Source organism: Homalodisca vitripennis, chromosome 3, assembly GCF_021130785.1.
Source record: "Homalodisca vitripennis isolate AUS2020 chromosome 3, UT_GWSS_2.1, whole genome shotgun sequence".
Taxonomy (NCBI): Eukaryota; Metazoa; Arthropoda; class Insecta; order Hemiptera; family Cicadellidae; genus Homalodisca; species Homalodisca vitripennis.
In genome coordinates this window covers 191,963,663-191,987,323 of record NC_060209.1, presented here as the reverse complement: position 1 = coordinate 191,987,323, position 23,661 = coordinate 191,963,663, and the positions used below count along the sequence as shown (strand labels likewise).

The 23,661-nt window shown below is 34.7% G+C and overlaps 1 protein-coding gene across 2 annotated transcripts in view; it reads right to left on the bottom strand.

The window, feature by feature from the left end:
• The window catches only part of LOC124357926 (heat shock protein 75 kDa, mitochondrial), a 54,328-nt gene extending 32,903 nt beyond the window's left edge, over window positions 1-21,425 (bottom strand). The window contains exons 1-7 of one of the 2 annotated variants that reach the window (XM_046810049.1): window positions 21,170-21,425; window positions 16,095-16,208; window positions 12,868-12,950; window positions 12,078-12,227; window positions 6,606-6,677; window positions 4,903-5,069; window positions 2,043-2,226 (exon numbers count right to left, since the gene is read on the bottom strand). In XM_046810049.1, the coding sequence (XP_046666005.1) occupies window positions 2,043-2,226; window positions 4,903-5,069; window positions 6,606-6,677; window positions 12,078-12,227; window positions 12,868-12,950; window positions 16,095-16,208; window positions 21,170-21,314 (915 nt within the window). In that variant the 5' untranslated portion in view covers window positions 21,315-21,425. The remainder of the gene's footprint in view (window positions 1-2,042; window positions 2,227-4,902; window positions 5,070-6,605; window positions 6,678-12,077; window positions 12,228-12,867; window positions 12,951-16,094; window positions 16,209-21,169) is intronic. The other variant, XM_046810048.1, reaches the window with a different exon arrangement.
• Between the last annotated feature and the right edge of the window lie 2,236 nt (window positions 21,426-23,661).

The window sequence follows — 23,661 nt, the reverse complement described above, 5'->3', positions numbered from 1 at the left end:
CACACCTAAATGAATACTTTGTAAACATTGCCAACGAAACACTAGCACAAGCTGTCTACGATGGGATTCCTGTTACTCCAGATTACAGACTTCAAGTAAATGACTCTCTTATTCTTTGGCCAACATCTCAAAAGGAAGTTAAGACGACTATAAGAACATTGAAAACGAAAAACTCAGCTGTCTTTGATAACATTTCCACAAGATTATTAAAAACTTGCAGTGAGCCCCTATTAAACCCCCTAACTACTATAATCAACAACTCATTTGCAGAAGGAATTTTTCCGTCAAAACTAAAACTGGCAAAAGTCTATCCGAAGCTAAAAAAAGGAGACCCAACCCAGGTCGCTAACTACCGCCCAATCTCTCTACTTCCTTCAATTTCAAAAATCATAGAGAAAATTGTACTGTCTAGACTGTTAGATTTTTTTAAAAAACATAACCTGTTCCCTGATAATCAACACGGCTTTATAGAAGGTAAATCAACATCAACTGCTCTGGTTAGAATCGTTGAGTATCTAATAAGAGCACTAGATAAGAGCGACACAACAACTGCTATCTTTCTAGACTTCACTAAAGCGTTTGATTGCCTTAGTCATGACAAACTCCTCAAAAAACTAGAAAGCCGAGGGATCACAGGAAAAAATGCAGATTGGTTTCGGAGCTACTTATCAGGGAGAACTCAGTCAGTAGAAATAAAAAGTACAGACCAAGGAAAGAAAAAAACAACAACCTCCAAACCTTTGCCTGTTGACAGAGGTGTTCCGCAGGGATCAGTCCTGGGCCCTATCCTTTACATTATCTTTGTGAGTGACTTTCCTGATTACTTAAAAAGGTATTGCTTCATGCTCATGTATACAGATGACATGACACTCCTGCTACAAAATAAACAACCTTCAACCTTGGAAATAGACACATACATTGCCATAAATATGGCAATAGAATACTGTCAAGCAAACGACCTGGTATTGAATCAAACAAAGACTCAGCAACTAATAATGGGAAGGAAGAAAGAAGAAGTGCTGGAATTGCCGGACGCTGAAAGAATGGACAACGTAAAGTACCTAGGAATATTAATTGACGAATCTCTTTCTTGGAGTGACTATATCAACCAACTATGTGGGAAACTTAGCACAGTTTTATATGTTCTAAGGCGCTTAAAACAAGTTGCTAGCCCAGAAATAGTAAAATGTGCATACTATGCTCTTTTCGAGAGTCACCTGAGGTACGCAATAACTGTCTGGGGCATCTCCTCTAAATTTAACACCCAAAGGGTACTAGTGCTTCAGAAAAAAGCAATCCGTATACTAATGGGAACAGGACCTCTAGAATCGTGTAGAGGTGCTTTTAAACAGCTAAGAATACTAACCTCAATAGCCCTGTACATCTTAGAAGTAGTTGCATATGCAAGTCAACAACGTCTGACAAGAGGAAATGACGTTCACACCCTCAACACAAGATCCGCACATGACTACATACTTCCCACCCATCGTCTGACTCTCTACGAAAAACAACCCACCTATGCTGGTGCAAAATTTCTTAACATCCTGCCACAAGAGTTCAAGAACACCACGGAACAGCAACAACTCTGACGAAAACTGATCGACTGGCTTCTTGACCGGCCTTTTTATAAAATAGAGGAATTCCTGAACTGGAGGACTAACTGCCTAACCACATCTCTCGAACCACCGTGATTTATCTCAACTTAAAAAAAAAATTGTATTTTGCTTAATGACACCATTCTTGTCTCAATGATAATGAATAAAGTATATTGTCTATTGTCAACAGTTATCACTAAGTCTAAGCATACCCGAGTCAAGTAACAACTAAAGAGCTCGATAGATCTTGTAGTTGTGACAGACCACTAAGTGATTTATCTGTCCCTATCAGTAACCAACCTGTCTGAGAATTGGTGGTAGTTCACAAGTTATATTTAGAACATTGGGTCCTAATTTGACCCTAACTCCACTTTACAAAATGTGACCTTCCTAAACTTTTATCTTCTAACATTTATTTTAAAAATAAACATTAAGAGCTCCAAGTACCTGGATGGTGTTGATTTGAGTGCCATTGACATATATCGGACTGCCCACGAAGTTGCTGTACTTCTGGATGACGTCCTTGACTGTCTGCTCATCGCTAAACTCTCGGCTCTCTGTCTTGAGATGGAGGATGATCTTTGTGCCTCTGCTCACTCCATCCGCCTCTTTGATCTCATAAGTACCCGACCTGCACACAGGTGGGTGCTTCAGTAACACTCCAAGGTACAAAGCTGCCTTCATTATCCACATACAGTTCACGTAAAATAAGCAAACATAATAAGTCTATTTTATAATTTGTGTGATACACAAAGTTGAAACCCAAACATATTTCAAGTGTTACTAAAGAAAACTAACTTTAAATTCCCAAATAATTTATTTTAATAATTAAAAAAATAATTTAATCATGATACCAAAATTACTGTTTCAATTTTGAGTTTAATTACAGTTCCTGTGTTCCTTAATTACTACATAGTAATTAAAGAATTTAGATAAGATACAAATAGCGTACTTACCTTTACCAGACTGGAATTCCTCTTCTTCACAATAGACATTAAAAAGATGAAGAGGAAAATCCTTCCAGTCTGGTAAAGGTAAAAATATTTTAAAGTGTAAGTAGAATTGTTAATTCATAGGTAAATTAAAAAAGTAATTTCTCAAGTAAGGATCCTTGAAAGTAGGTAATAGTACAGACAGGCAACTATTTCTCTGGAAGTCGGCTATGATAACAGATTACAATGGGGTAGAACAGTTGACAGATTAATGTCTTCAGCATTTTGATTGATTGGTCTGAGACGAATCAGAAGCTTAGGTTAAGAGATAATGTAGGTTAGGAAAGGGATGGTACTTAGGGCTACGGGCACTTTTCCAGTCTTTGGCATATTATTTGGTTGTGTTGCAATTTGTCCAAAAATCATTCTGCGGAATATTTTTACCCTCCAAAAAGTATTTTAATACGTATGGTGAAGATTTTATATCGATATCTCAATCTGTTTATATATCAAAAGGGTACTTTCTTAAAAAAATATGTCTCATATATATGTTTTAATTTACTGTTAAAAATTACTTGTACCATTTTAAAAATAACTTGACTCAATAACCAAAATGTTCCAAAATTTTATTTAAACTAGTTAGATAACTTATAGTAGTAATTTTAACTTACGTATATACTGATATAGAGAAAGTATGAGAAAGAAAGATACTTCTGGGAGAGTATGAGAAAGAGAGGATTGCGTGAGGGAATAGTAGAAAGAATAAAGAACCTGTACGGCATATGTAAAAACAGGGTAAGAATTGAAGAAAAATATACAGATACTTTTAAAACAGAGAGAGGAGTAAGGCAGGGAAGCATATTGTCACCTTTCCTTTTCAATATTATAATGGATGAAATTATTCTAGAAGTACAAGGAAACAGAGGAGCAGAAGAACTTAAGACAATAGCATATGCGGATGACATAATGATATGGGAAAATAGGGAAGAAGAGTTAGAACGAGAGTTAAACAAATGGGCAAAAGTGGCGAAGAAATATGGTTTAGAGATGAACATACAAAAATGTAAAGTAATGAAAGTAGAGAGAAGGGATGGAAATAACAAAGACGTGTTAGTTGAAGGAAAAAGACTTGAAAAGGTGAAGGAATTCTGTTATTTAGGAAGTATCATAACAGATAGGGGCACAATAAGAGAAGAGATAGGAAACAGAATATGGAAGAGTGGAAAGTTTTTCAATATGGTGAAGAAGATTGTGTGGAGTTGGAACATTGGGAAAGAATCAAAAGTATTGATGTATAAATCTTATTTCCAACCAATTTTATTATATGGAGCAGAGACGTGGACGTGGACTAAAAAGGATTTAAGCAGATTGCAAGCTGCAGAAATGAGATTTTTAAGAGGGATAGAGAAGACTACAAGAAGAGATAGAATAAGGAACGAAATAACTAGAGAAAGATTGAAGGTAGTTTCACTGCAAGAGACAATGGAAGGAAGAAGAATACAGTGGATGGGGCATGTGAAGAGGATGGGAGATAATAGAATGCCTAGAATAGCACTGGAGAAGGAGGAAGGAGGAAGAAGACCAAGAGGAAGACCGAGAGGAAGATGGGAGGACCAAGTGTGGAAAGACATAGAGAGAAGGGGACTACAGAAAATGCAGGTGGATGAAGAGGAGACCTGGAAGGATAGACTAAAGTGGAGGAGGCTGTGTACTACGACGACCCGTGAGAACGGAAACGTCTGACGATGATGATGATATACTGATATAAATTTAAACTTTGACAATGTCTATTGCATTTATTATTGTTTAGAAACAAAGCAAATTCTTAAATCTAAAAAGTTCTTATACTCCAGATGTACCTTTTGTGGGTTTTAAATATTATAAGGCTCTGACTCACAGGCTTCAATATACCAATGTAAATCATACGAGAGTAATTTTAATTAGTTAAACTGCTGATTACTAAAAAACGGCAATTACTCCCATCCACTAACTATATTAATATCAGCTGACAGGTTACATCTACTAACTGGGTGTGATCTGGAAGCACTAGATAAGATGGCAGTTTTTAACACAGAGAACAAATGTTCTTACTTCACACCAAAGATTTAAAATGAACCAACTTTTGGTAGAAGTCATGGCATTTGGAAGGATACATCAATGAACAACTGTCAGAAAATTTAGAAACAATGTAAGTAAAATATTGTTTGATTAAGTTATCAATTAAGTCAATAAGCTAATTATTTTAAACATAGTTGCTTAGTTTGCAATCCTAATACAGGTTGACTTCGGTTGTTTTTTGAAAAGCAGCATTTACTGAAAACCACTTGAAATAAAGGCCATATTAGTTTATTTATCAGCCGATGTATGAACATTACCCATCAGATGTCCAGCAGTACCCAGGGCTGCCTGGTACGTGAGACTGAGTGTACACCTCCACCTTGTCTGCCACCATGAAGGCACTGTAGAATCCCACCCCGAACTGACCGATCACGGTGCCTGCCTGCTCTGCACCACCCTTGCTCTTCAGCTGCTCCAGAAAGGCCTGAAACCATCAACAATCCAGTTAGTATTGTCTCTACCAATATCCAGTATCACTTGCTTATTTTCCTGTAATCTACAATAATTGATAGCTATAAAGATCATGAAACTTTCTTTGAGCTCCTTCCTCGGAGAGAGAGTGAGAAGCACTTGGATATTTTTAAGAATTAAATACATCTCTTGTACAACATTTTATCGCCAGATAGAACTGTTAATCCATGGCTGATAGAGATTGGCTAAAATCTCACAACGGAGAATAGTGTGATAAGAAAGTTGGGATTATTGTTTACACAACCAACAGACCAATAATGCTGTCTGCATCACTAGCCACGATTAGGAACTTAAACATTTTCAAGAACCTCATGGAGCTGCCAATGCTCATACAGAACAGATTACAAGTGAAAATGGTTTTTCTGAACTCTGAATGGCAAGAAACCCCCCAACTCATTTTAACAAATTCTATTTACAAAGTGTTTCTCACGGAGGCAGAAAAAGCCAACCGTAATTGCACTGGGAAAGTTTAGCTCTTGGTCAATGTATATTTGACAGCCACAGAGAACTTCATAAATCATCTAGGATCATTCCCTGACAAATAACCAATAGTCTTGTTCTTGACCTCTCAGATTTAGATGATTTCTTGTACGGAAGTTGTACCTATCAAGACTAGTTAAAATGCACAATTATACATTTTTGTGCCTTTTGGGTTTTGAGTAAAAGGCTTTTAAAAATCTACAAAAACCCAGTTTTTGGTCTTGTCTCAGTATACAGTGAACAATGCAGCTAAAACTTGGGTTTTTCAAAAACCGATTCAAAATATAAAAAAACATAGTTGTGTGATTTATCGAATTAAAGAACATTTGAAATGGAAAACAATGCCACAAACTTGAGCTCTTTAGCTTTAATAGTTCTTTAGCTAAGTTGTTTAGAAAATGCTGAGATATGACAAAAAACTACCTCTGGGTTTTTAAAAGTCTGTTACTCAAAATCCAAAGGGCAGAAAATTGTAAAATTTGGAATTTTAATTAGTCTTGGTAGGTAGAACTTCCACACAAAAAATCATAACAATCCGAGGGGTCAAGGTCCAAAATTATTTTTTCATTGGTTGAATTGAAATGGAATGACCCAGTAGTTAACTGGTAAACTGACAGATATTAAAATGTTATGAAAATTTCTATTAACTCTCAAACAGTTAATATTCTGCCCTGTACACCCGCAGATATTTAATATATTTTCAAGAATTTTGACAAATTATTAATTAGCACTGAACAATATTCAATCAAGGATTAAGTATTATACAAAATATATAAAACACAAATCTAAAAACAATTATGTAGTCAGATAAAAGAAATTAAGTTAACTACAAATATTTGTGATTTACAAACCAACTATAAAATGAAAATTTAAATGGTTAACTCCCCTTGGCTGGGGTAAATGTCCTACACAGACGCACTACAAGTCCCGACTTGGCTTGTCCAGTGTATCATGTATCAATCTACACAATTTCATACTACCCAAAGTCAACATAACAATATCTACTTACTTTGGATCCAGACCGTGCTATTGTACCTAGGTTAGAGATGAGTTCTTCTTTAGTCATGCCGACCCCTGTGTCCTGAAAACACAAAGAGAATCAAAATGTAATATGCACTTTAAATAATCAACTATTACACTGGGCTGTATAGTGCTCAGATCTGCAACAATCCCAAGATGCACTTGGGCCATACTGAGTCCCTGGAGACAAGTGTAAAGCACATAACTTACATTACGGTGAGTTCCACAATAGATTTCAATTGGTGTGTAAGCGATCAGTCAGTAAGCGAACACAACTGTCAGCTTGTTATACTACAGGACAAGTTCAGTCATGTAGGCAGATTACTGCCATCAAGAGACAAGCTGGAAGTGCGGATGTCATTGCATGGCTATCGTAAAGAGTGGGACGGATATTGACACGAGTCATCTAGGCCTCGGTTTATATTGTTATTGAAACTTTTGGCATTACGTGTAAATTATTAGATAAAATAATTCATCAATGCTGGTAAGATGTGGATGGGGGAATATAGCGACATATTCATAGTAGTCTTAATAATTCGTTCTCTGGAATGGTGCCCTTCTTCCGGTTGCGATGCCAAAAGGTTGCAAAATTATGTAATTTTCAAGGACTTGAATCCACCTTTTTTTAATGAAATGACTAGTATTGAGGGGTTGTGACTAAAATAAACACTGAATGCCTCACTTGGGAGCAGATATCAGTTAACACCCAAATTCTGACATCTTAACAATTTACTGCACCAAAGTGTGACTAGACACATCTCGGCATCTTATAGATTGAGATTACCAAAGTGAAGCAGTCCAAACTTATTAAAATTGGAGCAAACAACATGTGGGAATAACCAACACATATCAAAATGGCTTAACCAACGAGGAGCAGATATTTCCGAACCTACACAAATTGACTACAACATTGAACTAGACGATACAAAATATTCACACACATATTCGAATTTATACAATTGACGAAAACAACGTGGGGCTGGACATAAACACACCTCTTATTTCCGAACTTACTCAATGTTAACTAAAATAGTACAAAGTATTACAACTAGAAGACATGTACAGGAAGCAATACGGAGCAATGAGCTGAAGAGTGAATCAGCGTGTTGTTACTGACTCAGTGACATCATGCACACTGTAGACCACACCCTTGTCTCATTACATCATGTAGAAACTCCTCTCCCTAGAGAAGAGTGGCCAGCACGGTGTCTGTCACTGACCTGCACTTGTTTGCAGACAAGATCTGACAAATCAGTTCAGAATGTTGAATGTTTAGTGCGACAACTTTCATGTGTCAAGCCGGTTTTATGTTTTAGGCGATTTGTTGTTTGGTACTGGACTGAAATATATGAATAAGCAAGGTAATGCACGCCAGACCATGTGCCATTACAGGCTCTGCTGAGATTGCATGCAAAATTTTAAATCTATACTGGCTCTGCTGAGATTGCATGTAAAATTTTAAATCTATACAGGCTCTGCTGAGATTGCATGTAAAATTTTAAATCTACACAGGCTCTGCTGAGATTGCATGCAAAATTTTAAATCTATACTGGCTCTGCTGATTGCATGCAAAATTTTAAATCTATACAGGCTCTGCTGAGATTGCATGCAAAATTTTAAATCTATACAGGCTCTGCTGAGATTGCATGCAAAATTTTAAATCTATACAGGCTCTGCTGAGATTGCATGCAAAATTTTAAATCTATACAGGCTCTGCTGAGATTGCATGCAAAATTTTAAATCTATAACTCATTTCAATCTCGAGATATCCTGCTGAAAAATAGCCAGACAGATAATCATAAAAAAGAAGTTGAGAAAAAATAGCGTATCAGAGAACTAATTCTTGTAGAAATTAAGTTTCATGTAAAATTCAAAGTCTACACATGGAATGATGTATGTGTTGGAATAGTTAGGCTACATGTGTTAATATGTCAGATGTTTGAATCTCTTATGGATGTTGTTTTGTTTGGATATTGAGTTTGTTTACAAATTTATTTACTACACTACTTTCTTGTTGCCATCATAGTTACCCATACGAGCAAAGTAAAAATATTCACTAACGCTCAGCCAAATTCCATGGAGTGACATGCACCATCATCGAACTCGGTGTTCCTCATATAGAAATAAAGCTTCATGAACAATTTTAAGTCTATAGGTCAGCTCGTTTTCAAGATATCACATGGACAGACAGACAAAAATGAAATTTTTTCAGCCTCACGAAAGATAGACTTTGCTAAAGCTCAGCCAATTACAACTTATAATTTAAAAGAGGGTTTTGATAATATATTTAATAATCTAGACAAGTTGATTATCAGAATATGTGACAGTCCCAATGATAAGCATTATCAATTATCTATTATACTGATAGATAATGCTTCTTGTAAAACAATGTCTTACATTAAAAGGCCTAAATACAAGATTACAGAATGGGAGTTTTATAATGTTAATTCTATTGATCATGAATATACATACATGTATTAACCCTTAAAGCGCCGTAAGCGCATATGCGCGCGAGGATCGACTTTGCTCTGAACGCCGTAAGCGCGTAGACGCGCAATATACTTGTTTTTACTATTTTGCATTGTTAGTTCAGAGTTTGTCCGCTAGACTGTGAGGGGTGTATGTTACAGTAGTGTAGCGGAGCTGTGCCTCATCACGTGACAATCTTTGTGTTTATCGATCGATACTGAACCGGTTTTTGTTGAACAGCTGGCAGTTTGGTAATATTGCTCAACGCCGCAAGCGCATTTATGCGTACGTCACTGCCTCGCCGGGCAGCTCTTGTGTTCTTCTTCATATCCTGTTGAAGCAGTGCGAATAGTTGATCGGTAAACTACTGTGTAGTTTTATGTGTTATATGATCATCTTTTTATGAAAGTTATATATTTATAAACTTTTGAAATAAACAATTTCTTGAATGGCGATAAAAGTCTTTTTTCCTCGTAGAAATATTTTGACTCCTAATATTTATAATTATGTATTTTGGCTCTTGTTCCGAAATTCTACATTTATTTTTATTATTTATATTTCGGCTTGTTTTTTACTCCAATAAGTGTTACAATCTTTTATTTACTTCTATAAACATCTGAAAACCATTTTGTAATTATAAAAATAACACCCGTTAGAGGGCTAAGAATTTGGAAAATATTAGGTTTTCAAATTTTTGGCATGAAAATTTAATTTTTTATAATAAATTTGTATTAAATATGTAATATACTTATTTTCTAGTTCTATTCTAGTACATATAAGCACGCAATTTAGATACATAATAAAAAAAAGGAAACAGTAAGCATTGGGTAAAAGGAGCTGGAACGCTACATAGTAAATCATATGTGTATTTAGGGCAATAAATATGATAAAAGATATTTTTTTGCAGTTTCTGTTTTATTTTGTTACCTAAAAAAAGAATTTAAAATTAGCGTTGAGAAAATCTAATTTGAATTTTTTTATAATAAATGAGCGCTAATCCAGAGTTTAGCTGAAAATGTTTGGCGCTTTAAGGGTTAAATGTATTGTTGAAAGTTTTATTAGTTTTGTTCCATTGTAGTTCCTGAAAATACATTTTAATGTTACTTTTAATTCCACAAAGCTTTCTTTGCTCTTTATTAACCCTTTGCACTCCGACGTCCGAAATATCGGACATCGTTGTTTTGGCCAAAACCTCGGACGTCCGAAATGTCGGACGTTTGGTAAATCCTTTATACTGGTTTTATAAATTATCCAAATGCGGTAAATTTGCGATATACGCAAGCTGGATAGTTGTTGGTTGTAAAAACGTAGTAAACCTTTATACTCTATTGCGGTGATTTTGCAGTTTTACATTGTGTTGTAGAGGTTTGTCAACTTCACCATTTTCGTCAGCTGATTTGATCCCAACTTCAACAGCTGATTTCTTCATTGTTTTGCTTAGTCTGATAAGTTATTTCAGTCAATAAGGTTATGTTGACGATCTGAGTGATATTTTTGTCAGTAACATATCAGATTTGAAATCATCTGGCGATGCCAAAAGTGAAAATGAGGGAGGTATTACGGTACTTTGGGATTATACCAACCACACCCAGACATGAATCGTTATTTGACATTTTGCTTCTACTGATTACTAGATTAGCGTAGAACAATATTTCGTCAATATAAAACAGGAATTGTCTTATCGCAAACCCCTCCCCATCCTCAGACAGAGGTCAAAGTCGAGCGGTCTAGTAGATAACGTGATTGCAGAGTCTCGCCGCCCGTTCAGCTGGTGCGTCGCTTTGTTGTACTTCCGTGTTTTACCCCTACATTTCTCCAAACACAAAAATTCAACAAAAACAAACATTACCAAACAAAAACTAAACTCTTTGTTGAAAAAACACACAACTTGTTTTTATTCTTGATCACACTCCGCCACCCAAAATGCGAGTGCCTCCGGCTATCAGCGCGCTGATGTCAACGAAAGAAAAACATCCCTTGAGATAGTACCTATCAGTAAAATATCAAATTCTAGAGGGGCTGATCAGAAATATAAATTGAATTGTAATGGAAAGGCAATTATGTACCGTGCAAAAAACTTAAATAATCATGTGATGCTGCGCGGCCTGCCGTAATCGGAATTCTCGAGAAAGATAACAACGACAAAAATACCGATCACAATACCTGGAAATGCTTGTTGATTGATGGAATGTTAGTTCTGTTACTCAACCACATTGTTTTATAACGTTCTAAGTTCATTGAAAAAGGTTTCAGCGTTGGGGGCATATAATGGAATCTGACTCCATTGATAATCGTTGTAAGTTTGTAATTTTGTAAGTAAAGAGTTGTTTTTTCGTTCTATCATGTTTGTTTCTATAAATTTATATTTTTGTGTTCTTCATACTAGTGCAGTCGGTATAATCCCAAAGTACCGGTATTACGGGCATAAAAAGATATAAAAAAGTAAATATTCAATCATTTGACAAATAACTCACTATTTGGGGAAATTGTCGGAAATTACAAAACTGTCTACAACATTTTTGTTTATAGAGGTAAGTTTATGAAATTTTATGTGCATGTTAACATTATGTAAGGAACCTAGAAATAATAATAGTTTATATAATGTCAATGCAATGTTTTTCAGTTATAACAGCTAAAAGTTAACTTTTGTAAAAATTTTTGCAAAAAAATGTTTTTTTTAGTGAAAAAAAAGGTATTAAAAATAAGGTAATTACAAATATATATATTTTTTACAATATAAAATTTTATGAGAAATAAAACAAAACCAAAATTATAACTCTATCTGCTAAAATAAAAAAGTTACAAACTTTTAACAAAACCTTTACAAGATTGATAAAAAGGGCTCCGAGGTTTTCGCCAGTACTTGTTCAATAGAGACCCGAGTTTTTGGTAGTGACCAAAAATTTTACTCTCGAGCGCAAAGGGTTAACTAGGAGAAACCATGAGTGAAAATGAGACACAAGTATTCCGTAAGTGCTGCATCACACTGTACCTGGATAATGAAAGTCCGGTTCTGCTTGTCTGTGAAGATCCGGATCTCAGTGTTGCCCAGAGAGTCTATACCAGCACCCTCGGACAAACTGAGGTACCTGAGCTTCTCCAGCGCATCGCTCGCATTCGAGATCAGCTCTCTGATGAATACCTGTCACAGTTTATTTTTAAATCAACACTTCATCATATTTACAATAAAATTAGAAACCATTATATAATATACTGAGTTTGTAAAAGAGATTGATTTGTTTTGAAACAAATTTAGTTATTATTTATGTAGACAGAAAAACAAAACCACATATGCAATAATAGATCATGAGTTAACAAACTGGCTTATGTATACTCACAGTGTTGAAAGCACAATTATTGCAAGTTTTATTGTATGTTAAATCAAAATGTTTAATTGATTAACTAAGATGACAAAACAAATTATGGTAATCTTAGAGATCTGCATGATTTTAAATTATGTAAATGGTGTGCATGATTTTGTAAATTATTAGTAAACAGAGATGTGCATGATTTTGCATAAACCTCTCCCCTAAATATCCAATTCTTCATTTTCACAGAAGAGGTATAATAGACGTAAATAAACTAGCAGGTCAAGCTTTGAAAATAAACACATGTGAAACATTATGAGGAATGGTCAGCTGAACTGTTTCAAAGCTTCACCTTGCCAGTTCTACTTGTGTTTAAGTTCAGTAAATGTATGTATAGGGAGACATCTCATGATATATCTAGGCCTAGTCTGCTATGGTTCTCCACAAGAGATCTAGATGGTGAACCATACTTACCTCCTTTTCTGAATATAAAGACTTTGCCACAATATCAAGTAACATGCGAGTTTCTGCTTGGAATTCCAACTTCTCACCTTCCCCTATAAAAGGTAAATGTATTAACTATAAAAATACAAAACCATACACAAAATGTAAGAATAATAATTAGGAAAATTCAATCCACCATAATATTTTAAACTAAATGCAACCAATTTCAAAACAAATATATTTATTTCTACATATACAATATAACGAACAGTATGATTACAATATTATTTAAGAACCACTATTAAATATTTGTGTTAATGCCAATAAAAAAACAATACGCTATGAACAAACTTTAACCCTATAAGTGGCGGTCATTTGTGGTCTCAGTGGCAGGCCGTTTTTGGGTAAATTGCAGTGATCGTTAAACTTATTTTTAGAAAATATTATGTAAGTGATAACCTAGCAACATTATATATTTTTGTTTTCCTTATGAAATATAGAATAAGAATAAATATAATATTTGGTGCCTTACCATTATTTTCAGATTAATATCATTGTAGATATGTAAAAAACTTTTTTAGAAAAAATAATTTTTAAGTTCTACTGTCCGTCACTTTGGAACTACTGGAGCTACAAAATAATGTCAAATTCACAGAATATACACAATTTTATTCTAAACAAATTACTTCTTATACATTTTTTTCTATTCACAAGAACAAAAAAGTTAGATGGGAAAAACTAAATCTATGTATAAACTGGTCTTTTTACTCCCAAGTCACTAGAAGGGGCTTGTCTTTTCCTCCCAGTAGTGTAGGGCCTATAATAGTATAATAGTGGCTTAGTTTGTCATAGCACAGTATATTTCGTAAATATAAAACAGAGATTGTCTTATCGCAAACCCCTCCCCATCCTCAGACAGAGGTCAAAGTCGAGCGATCTAGTAGATAACGTAACTACAGATTCTCGCCGCCCGTTCAGCTTGTGCGCCGCATTCTTGTACTTTTCGTGCCGAAGTGTCTGTCGCTTTGTTGTACTTCCGTGTTTTATGTGTGTGTAATAGATTTGTGATGGGTGACACTATGAGAATTTCAGATTTACCCAAGAGCGAAGAGGGGGCCATTCGTTTTTTACAAGATCATGACTAGTTGCCTACATCTAAAATATGCGTTGCGGTCGGCAATTGCTGCTGAAGGCGGAAATCCACTAGACTCACTAATCCTTGATATTGCTGTTTTCTGGGCGTCACAGGAAACCCATTAACAATTAATAATCATTGTAAGTTTGTAATTGAAGAGTTGCTTTTTCGTTCTATGTTTTTTTTCTATAAATTTATTTGTTTGTGTTCCTCATACTGGTGTAGTCGGTATAATCCCAAAGTACCCCAACATTTTTCATGACGAACGAATAACCTAAACATTTACCGGTAACACGAACAACGCGATAAACAATAACAGTACGCAAAGTCGCCAAACAAAACAGTGACGAGACGAGTAGACAGCTGATCTCTTGTCTGCCGCCAGGTCATACGAAAACCGTCGGAATCATTTAAGCCAGCAAACATTAGTAACATGAATACACACTATACTATATGATATGTATAGGAAATTTCATGGAGAATACGATAGTTCAAACCAGGTCTAAAAATAATGGATGGTTGCGGAGCAACGGCCTTAAATGTGAAGCGACGGCTGTGACGGCGCTTGCCACTTCACGGCGGCGTGAATCATACGTCTCAGACGGCGCTTGCCACTTAGAGGGTTAAACCATACACAAAGGATAAAATTTTCTGTTAAAAAACGGCTCTTGGAAAGAATATGTCTTGGTTGGTAAAATGTAGTCAATTTGATAAAATATCATCAACATGTGCCACATAAATTAACCCTTTTACTGCCACCTACTTTTTAACTTGGTGTACAAAACCTGCCAAGATATTTTATGAATAAACATAAAATAAATTTCAAAACTCGTTATTAACTTACCAAGACAAAATTGCCTTTTTCAGACAAAATAACAATACTTGTTAATAATATAATATATAATTAAATTTGTATGACAGAGATGGAGGTACTATGGAGAACTTCAGCCAAAATACCCAAGATTTTGTAATTAAAATAAAGGTGAGGGTCTTAATATCTACACTGCTAAAGAACTGTTGTAACAGTTACCACAAGAGGGAATTTCGGGTTGGAATAACCTAGAAGGATTAAGAAACTAAGAGTAATATTTGAGAGAGGTTTACATGAAATATTCATTTAGACAATGTTATGTACATAGCAAAAAGTATTTGGGGTTGTAAAATATTATTTGGATATATACAGGGGGCTTGAACTCGTGGATGATAAACAAGATCTATGAGGGCATAAAGAAACCAATGGTTATATATGCAACTCGTGCGGTGGCCGAAATCAGTACAAAACAAAGCAGCAAAGAAGCTGTAAAAACTTGCTTGTAGGAGTTGGCATCACTGGAGCAATGAGCTCCTTTCCAACTGTAGTACCGATGTCTGTCCTGGAATGCAGACAAGGGGTATCAGGTGAAGAGGACAGTTTGACTACAATAGGACTAAAGTTTTACCATCCTAAGTGCAATAAACTTTTGAGCGGATAGGACACAGCCAATTGTCTAGGAATGAAACATAGCAATAAATAGCAATAATAAGAGAATTTCATGATGCCAAAATGATTACATATATATAAATCAATAATAAAGATATGTTCCTTTGATAAACCATACAGTGTCTCTATATAAAGAAGGTATAAACTACAAAAAAAGAAAATATATATCAAAAAAGGGTCTAAGTTTGACTCTAACAGCTCATTTCTGGGTTCAAGAATAAGTGTTGTTGAACAAATTTCTGGAATGGAAAAAATAAAATTAGTACGTGAAAGATAGAACAAATTTGAGGAATATTATGCATTTCTTGAATCATATTTTGTGACAATTTCTGATTACATAATTATAACACTACAGGTTTGGTCACATAACATGTATAATAAGGATTTAGTGAACCTCTGGAGGAAAATAAAAAATCATCCAGAAAACTTTCTTTGACTGCCACTTTTAGCGTTTGGTGTAATAACATGAATGAATGAATAACCAAAACCATTCAAGTGCTGAAGAAATGTTACGTAGGATACACTACTTATATTCATTAATTACATATCTAAAGCTTTAAAACAATAACTTTGCCATCTATAATACCTATTTCCATAATATGTCAATAATCTTTATTGCTATTACAGATATAATAATGTTACCTTTAGGTTTTTCAGTATCTCGGTTAACGGATCGCTCATCGTTGTCAACAGTTTCAGCTTCAGCTTTTGTACTTAAGAAGAACTTTGCACTTGACACAAAGTGAGGATCGTGGGCTGTGAAATAAAAAATACAATAATGTACTAAACAAAATCTAATAGACATTAGATTCAATCGCCTAAATCACACTGAGAGAATGTATTCAAAATAGTTTCATTAGACTTTATGCACAGATTGTGTCAAAATTTGAGACTCCAAATCTTAAAATTTTCAAATGGCCTGTGGTTGAAACCAACTGGCCCCAGACCCTTTGTTGCCAGAGAGTTTTACAAGCTGAATCTACAAGTATCAGGCTTTTCTGCAAGTAACTCCCCCAAGAATACCAGAGTAAAAACTAAACTTTTGTAATGCTTAGCACAAATTCTATAATATCTTTAAAACTGGTAATAAAAAATAACAATGTTTTGTGTTTAATGATAAGAAATGTGTGTACTATATCCAATAACTTTTTAAATCACACGGAAAAAGATTTTTAACTCAGTTTAGTTAGTTATTTTTGTAATAATAATTTATAATTTAAATTTGTAAAGCATACCTTGTGTTATAAAATCAATTCATTTGTTCCATATTTTCTGAAAGAACGTTTAGTTGTAATAATATCCTGAACAATTTAAACAAATTTGAACAATATTCAAAAATTTATTTGTTTTATTAAAATACAAACTCAGGTTTCTTAGTTCATCAAATGCTAAAAAAATCAAACAAACATTTTACCAAGCAGGGATTGCTTTATTTTATATGTACTTTATTTAATCCTGAGTAAAAATAAAGATGAAATAACCATTTTTTGCTGTATGTCATCATTACAAACTTATATACTTAAGATTATTATATAGGTCATAATCAAACTGCTAACCAGCAAATTATATATGTATTAACTAATACATTAATTATGAAATATGTAGTTTTCTAATAACATAAATCCTGTCTACATTCTTAACAGCAATATGTATAAAATAACTATCAATAGATTACTTGAACCATATCAAATAGCCCCCTAAAGGGAAGGAAATCCTCGTTTGACACCATGACACATCGATAAAACCAAGATAACAAAATCAAATATTGGGTAGCATAAGATAAGTGGACCCGGTTCTTTATATTGAAATTGGCAAAAGATATTACTTAATCATAACCATCAATATGATCAATCGATATTAATTAATTATTTTGAACAATTAACTTAAATAATCTATATCAACAGCTGTAAACACTTTCAAATAATACACACACGTAACATAATATTTCAATTTTACATAAGTTACATCTGATTATTAAAAATGGCAGTCAATTTTAGAAAACTACACGAAATTGCTTCGACAGATGATGACGTGTTTTTCGTGGCTTCAACATGTTGGACTCGTACCGAAAAACCAATTATGTGAAATTGGTTGGAAAAAAACAACTTTAATTACTGTGAGAGGAGCAAATATCTCGTCTTCAGTTTTCCTAATTTTCGTTATAATAATTTGTTTGATCACTGTAAATATTAAATTCATATTTAAATTTAAAACATATGATTGTTATTGAGGACTATAGATACTTTTATATCAATTGATAGTCTAGGATTTGAGATGCAAATATTAGGTATCGATGGTTACATTCTTCGATATAAAAAACCGGGTCCGCTTATCATACCCTACCCCAAATATTTAATACACAAATTACACACATAAAAATTATAATCCAATACGCCATACAGACAAAGTAAAAGGACACCAGACCATTTATTGTGTGCTAGGTTTCATTAAGTTTTGAGGTACTGGAAGTTTTCTCAGTGGCATACTTTGTGAGAATTGGTTCTTCCCACTGTTTGAAAAAATTCCCTTGACCTCACCACCACCAAAAGGCACTAAAGGTTGCCCTGTAATTATTCCTGGATGACTCCCGACCCACTGAACTCCCCACTGTTTCATAGCCATGAATGTTTCCTAGATAGCACCCTTGCCAATAAGGAAGGTCATCCCACGAAGGAACATGCATCATCCAAATTAAGACTTATGATTTAACATGACACATTAGCAAAGTCCTGATTCATAAGTACACTACCAAATATTGTGGCATCTGCCACTTTTATTTTGTTGGCTGGTGGACAGGCCGGTATCCCTACTGAGCCTTCTTCCTAATCATAGCTATAGCTGGTCATGTCGGAAAGTCTTTATAGTGTAGTTCTTATCATGACCTTCCGTAATCTAATTTTTACAGGATTAGGTCAACTCTCACTCTCTCTTGGCTTCCAGAATCTGTAGCGATGTTCACCCAGCTGGTCAGCTGATGAGAGTTTGGCCAGCATAATAATCATTAATTTTTGTTGTTGTTTATGTTGGAAACTTTTGAATAAAAATGTTTATTTCTTACTTTATTTTGCTATGTTTTATGAAGTTAAATTACAAAGGGTGAACATGAACTGTGCAATTTAGTGGATAAAGTGATTAGTCAAGGCTGGCTGCCCCATTCCCTCAACGTCCAGGCATGATGTAATGGTTTAGTATCGTACCTTGCCTTTCAAGTTGAACCGGAACTACAACTAGCTAATAACAGATTTGCGGAGTTAACCTATTTAACTGTCAATCACAGTTTTTTTCATCTACTGACTTCTGCAAACACTCAAAGAATCAAATCCAATTTGAGAGTAATAAACAAATTCTTGAACCCTTTCTGGACGAAACACAGGCACTGCAAGGCTCGTGTACTATGTCATATTTTGCTGATGTATGAGATTAGTTTGGAGGCTTCTACTGGCTCTGCATTGTGCTACTACGTCTCAGGAATAATTTCAACTATTTGGGCTTTATTCTAGCTGTTTTTTCGTAGTACATTTACTGGTTTTTTGATGAGCAACCAAAATTCCAACAGAGTGAATTGTCTTCAGATGTAAACAAACTAGTTGAGCCACTGTGAATCGGATTCTTTGTTCATTTATCGTTGTAATAAAAATTTGTTTTAGTTTTTAATCTATTGATTATATGTGAGTAAAGTACGATTAAATAATGTAGGCCAATTCAGTTTTAGGCCTCATTTTCACATGAAAATATGTAATTTCTATTACTTGGATTGAGTTGCTAGGTTGGTGTTAAAATAATGCTGTGTGAATTACTTATTTATTAATATTTATTTTTCTGATGGCTGCAAGTAGAAGTGAATTACAAATTAATGACATTAGTGATATACTAGATGAAATTTTAACATCCAGTGCCTAGGCCTAGATATCCCGAACAATAGCAATGTGTATAAATTTTATTTATAACAGTTTATTAAAGTACAAATAATACTACAAAACAAAAGTTAAAATATACATATTTAATAAAACAAATGTGATTTGATGCGCCAACAGCTTTAAAATATACATTAAACTTGGAATTTTGGCTTAAAAAACAACAAGCATTATTTGTTTTAAATATTAAATTGTAAAGTAAAAATATAATGGTATAACAAAAACCATTGTTTTATACCTAGTTTTACTCTATATTTAAAATCATGCATTACTTTTTCATAATAAAAAGTGTTAGTTTTGAAAAGTAAAACACTGACTTTAACTGAACATTTAATTTAAATACAACCAGGCAGTGACATTAGCATTTTTTAATTAATCCCAAAAGGGTTAATAACTGGACTCAAGATTGACCGCATTGCCGATCATCTTCCAAATACATTTATTGATTAGACTGACAATTTTGATATATTTGAACATTTTTACAAGCTGTAGGTTAGGTGTTTATCCGGTACTTTGGGATTATACCGACCACACCCAGACATGAATCGTTATTTCACATTTCGTTTCTACTGATTACTAGATTAGCGTAGAACAATATTTCGTCAATATAAAACAGGAATTGTCTTATCGCAAACCCCTCCCCATCCTCAGACAGAGGTCAAAGTCGAGCGTCTAGTAGATAACGTGATTGCAGTCTCGCCGCCCGTTCAGCTGGTGCATCGCTTTGTTGTACTTCCGTGTTTTACCTCTACATTTCTCCAAACACAAAAATTCAACAAAAACAATCATTTACCAAACTAAACTCTTTATTAAAAAAACACTAAAAACTTGTTTTTATTCTTGATCACATTCCGCCACCCAAAATGCGAGTGCCTCCGGCCATCAGCGCGGGCATTGACAGCACCTTCGGTGCTGCCCCGCGCTGATGTCGACGAAAGAAAAACATCCCTCGAGATAGTACCTATCAGTAAAATATCAAATTCTAGAGGGGCTAATCAGAAATATAAATTGAATTGTAATGGAAAGGCAATTATGTACCGTGCAAATCACGTGATGCCGCGCGGCCTGCCGTAATCAGGATTCTCGAGAAAGATAAGATAACAGCGATCACAATACCTGGAAATGCTTGTAAGTTTGTAATTTTGTAATTGAAGAGTTGTTTTTTCGTTCTATCATGTTTGTTTCTATAAATTTCTATTTTTGTGTTCTTCATACTAGTGTGGTCGGTATAATCCCAAAGTACCGTTTATCCTTCAAAATAGACTTAATAAGAAGTAAGTATTAGTATATACTGCTTTAATTGATAGGCCTACCTTAAAGACACACACACCTATTTTTAAATTTATCATTAAATTATTTTTCCTCTTATGTATAAAATGATAGGCCTAAATTAATTGTTGTTTTGTGTGGAAACACCTACAGCTATAACATAATTTGGTTCAACATTCTGGTTGTATTGCTCAGCAGTTTAATCTAAAAGATTGTAGATTGAATTGTCTTTGTTGCAATGCATATAATGCACCCTTTTAAATAAATTAGACTAAAAAATAAGGATATAGTGTTGCATGATATTTTACTAAGATTAGCACATATACCACACCACAGTGCTCAAAGATGTAGTTTATGAATTTATGAACTCAACATGTTATTATTCATAATTATTATTCAACTTAGAGCACTGTTTTACTCAAATAAACATAACACATTAATACTATGGATGACAGTTCCGACTTTATAAGAATGTTTTAATATAAAAGACATTTTTATACCTTACACAATTTAAATTTATAAGAATGTACTTACTTCTGAGGAGGTTATAGGCCGGTGAATTACGTGCTTGTAGTTTATGAGACTGGCTGTCTGTCGAAGTTAAGCTGTATATTGACCTATACAAATTTGCTATTTTATTTTCACGAAATCTCAATATAAATCTAGAATGTAATGCCATTTTAATGGATATTCTAGATCTTAAATAATCTAAAATAAAGTACTATCAAATTATCACTAGATAACCTAACTTATATTCAATACACAATACAGATAGAGTATCAAGAGAGAGGAGTAAGAACAAGACGGCAGGCAGAATAGATGATGCAATAAACAAAGTCAACAATGTCACAAACTTTAAATTATTTTGATGGTCGAGTATATGTGGTGTTATGATAATATCAAGGTTCTCTAGATGATTATTCATGATTTGGATAGCAAAGAATATGTTAAAAGAACTTATCATTCTGATTTTATAAAATTAGTTTTTATGGTGATATTTAAATAATCAATAATAGGCAATAATATTTTATTCACTTATTATAGGCACACAATTCAAATCGAACATGACAATCAAACAGTTTTTTTAAATAAATTTATTTTTAAAAAATACAAAAATGAACACATGCCAGATTTTGGATTAGCGTGGAAGGCTTCGCAACACCTTGGGCAGAAGAGCTGATCCCTATTCCTAATAGACCGAGGTTCACCATTTTTCATTTCAATACTAAGGTAAAGTTACCCACCATACTGCAATCCGCTACGTTGTCATTCGTAAAGTACCGCGAATAGGCCTATAGAGGAAACACATAGACAAAAATCTGCATTCGTCATCAACTGGTGGATGAGACTCCGCTAGATGGTCAGCCAATTAAACTTTGTACTGGCTAACTTTAAATATAATGTATATACATCATGACCTTAAATACAAGATCAATGCATATATTCTAACACATCTTTGTTTAACTTCTACACACAAGTAGCTTTCACTGTACTATCCTACATAGCCAAGAGTAGTAGATACAAAATATGAGTACACTTACGTCTGCAAACATGTGCAAATTAATAAAAACTTAATTCACACACACACACACACACACACACACACACACACACACACACACACACACACACACACACACACACACATATCCCTCTCACCCCATTCACACTATATCACTCACTGTCGATTTGAAGTTAGGTTATTGCCGTAACCATCTAGCGTTTGTGTATGTGTGCCGATTGTGATTACAAGGCAAGTGTGTTTTTAAAGTAACTATACTATCTTATTTTACTCATAATTAACTGTAAAAAGTGTAATATTTCTATTGACACCTCATCTAAATGGTTTACTCTCATTGATTGTACCGGGTACTTTCATTTATCGTGTCTCAGTAACATTACAAAACTAATTTTTACTGTATCGTTACTTCAAAAGTACCCTGGAAGTGTGAATTGTGTATACAGAAAATGTCAGGAAGGAGCGATAGTACCCTTGTAACTCCAACAAGTGAAAAATTGGTAAATCCCAATTGCCTTGTCCCAATACCAGCACCTGCTGCACTGACTTACAATCTTGCTCCAAATCCTGCCAAGTGTAATCTACGCACACTTCATGACGATCTTTGCACGTTCGACTTTGCCTCCCTGGATGCTATCCATGACATCAATGAGTCCTTCTGGGTGTTAATAGATATAATCAGTAAGTCTGTTCTCAAGCACTCGCCCTTGAAGAAATGGGGATTTTCCAACTTTCCAGCCTGGTTTTCCCGTGATCTAAAGAACTTAATATTTCTGAAGAAAGCTCTCCACAAGGAATATAAGTCCACGCGATGCGAAGTAACATACCAGCGTTTTTGCCGTAGTAAGAGCTCAATGCAAGGCCCTAGCCAAGGACCGTTTCACGGCGTATGCAGATCACATCCAAGAAGTTCTCCCGCATAATCCAAAAGTTTTTTGGTCATATGTAAAGAATCTCAATCGCAGTGACTCTACTCCCACAACCCTTAGATTGGACGGAATAACGTCAACTTCAGACCAAACTGCAGCTGATCTCTTTGCTGACTTCTTCTCTGCAGCTTTCAACCATGATGATGGCGTTGCTGATGATCCCCCGTTCACCCCTCCATCCTTTGCCTTATTATCATCAATAGTACTCACTGTTCCTGAAGTACGGCAAGCTCTACTTAGTCTGGACGATTCAAAGGGATGTGGACCTGACTTCATACCTTCATCAGCCATTAAGCATATTTGTAACCTCCTTGCTTATCCACTCACCAAGCTCTTTAATAGATCATTATTCACTGAAGTCTTTCCTGACGCATTCAAGAAGACCTTTATTGTTCCTATCCACAAAAAAGGTCCCACAGACGACATAAAAAACTACAGACCTATTGCTATCTTGCCTGTTCTTGCCAAAGTATTTGAGGGGCTAGTTCTCAGTAGAGTTGACTTTACAGTTTCCCAGATTATCACCCCCCGCCAACATGGATTCCGGCGGGGCAGATCCTCTGCTACCAACCTCATGG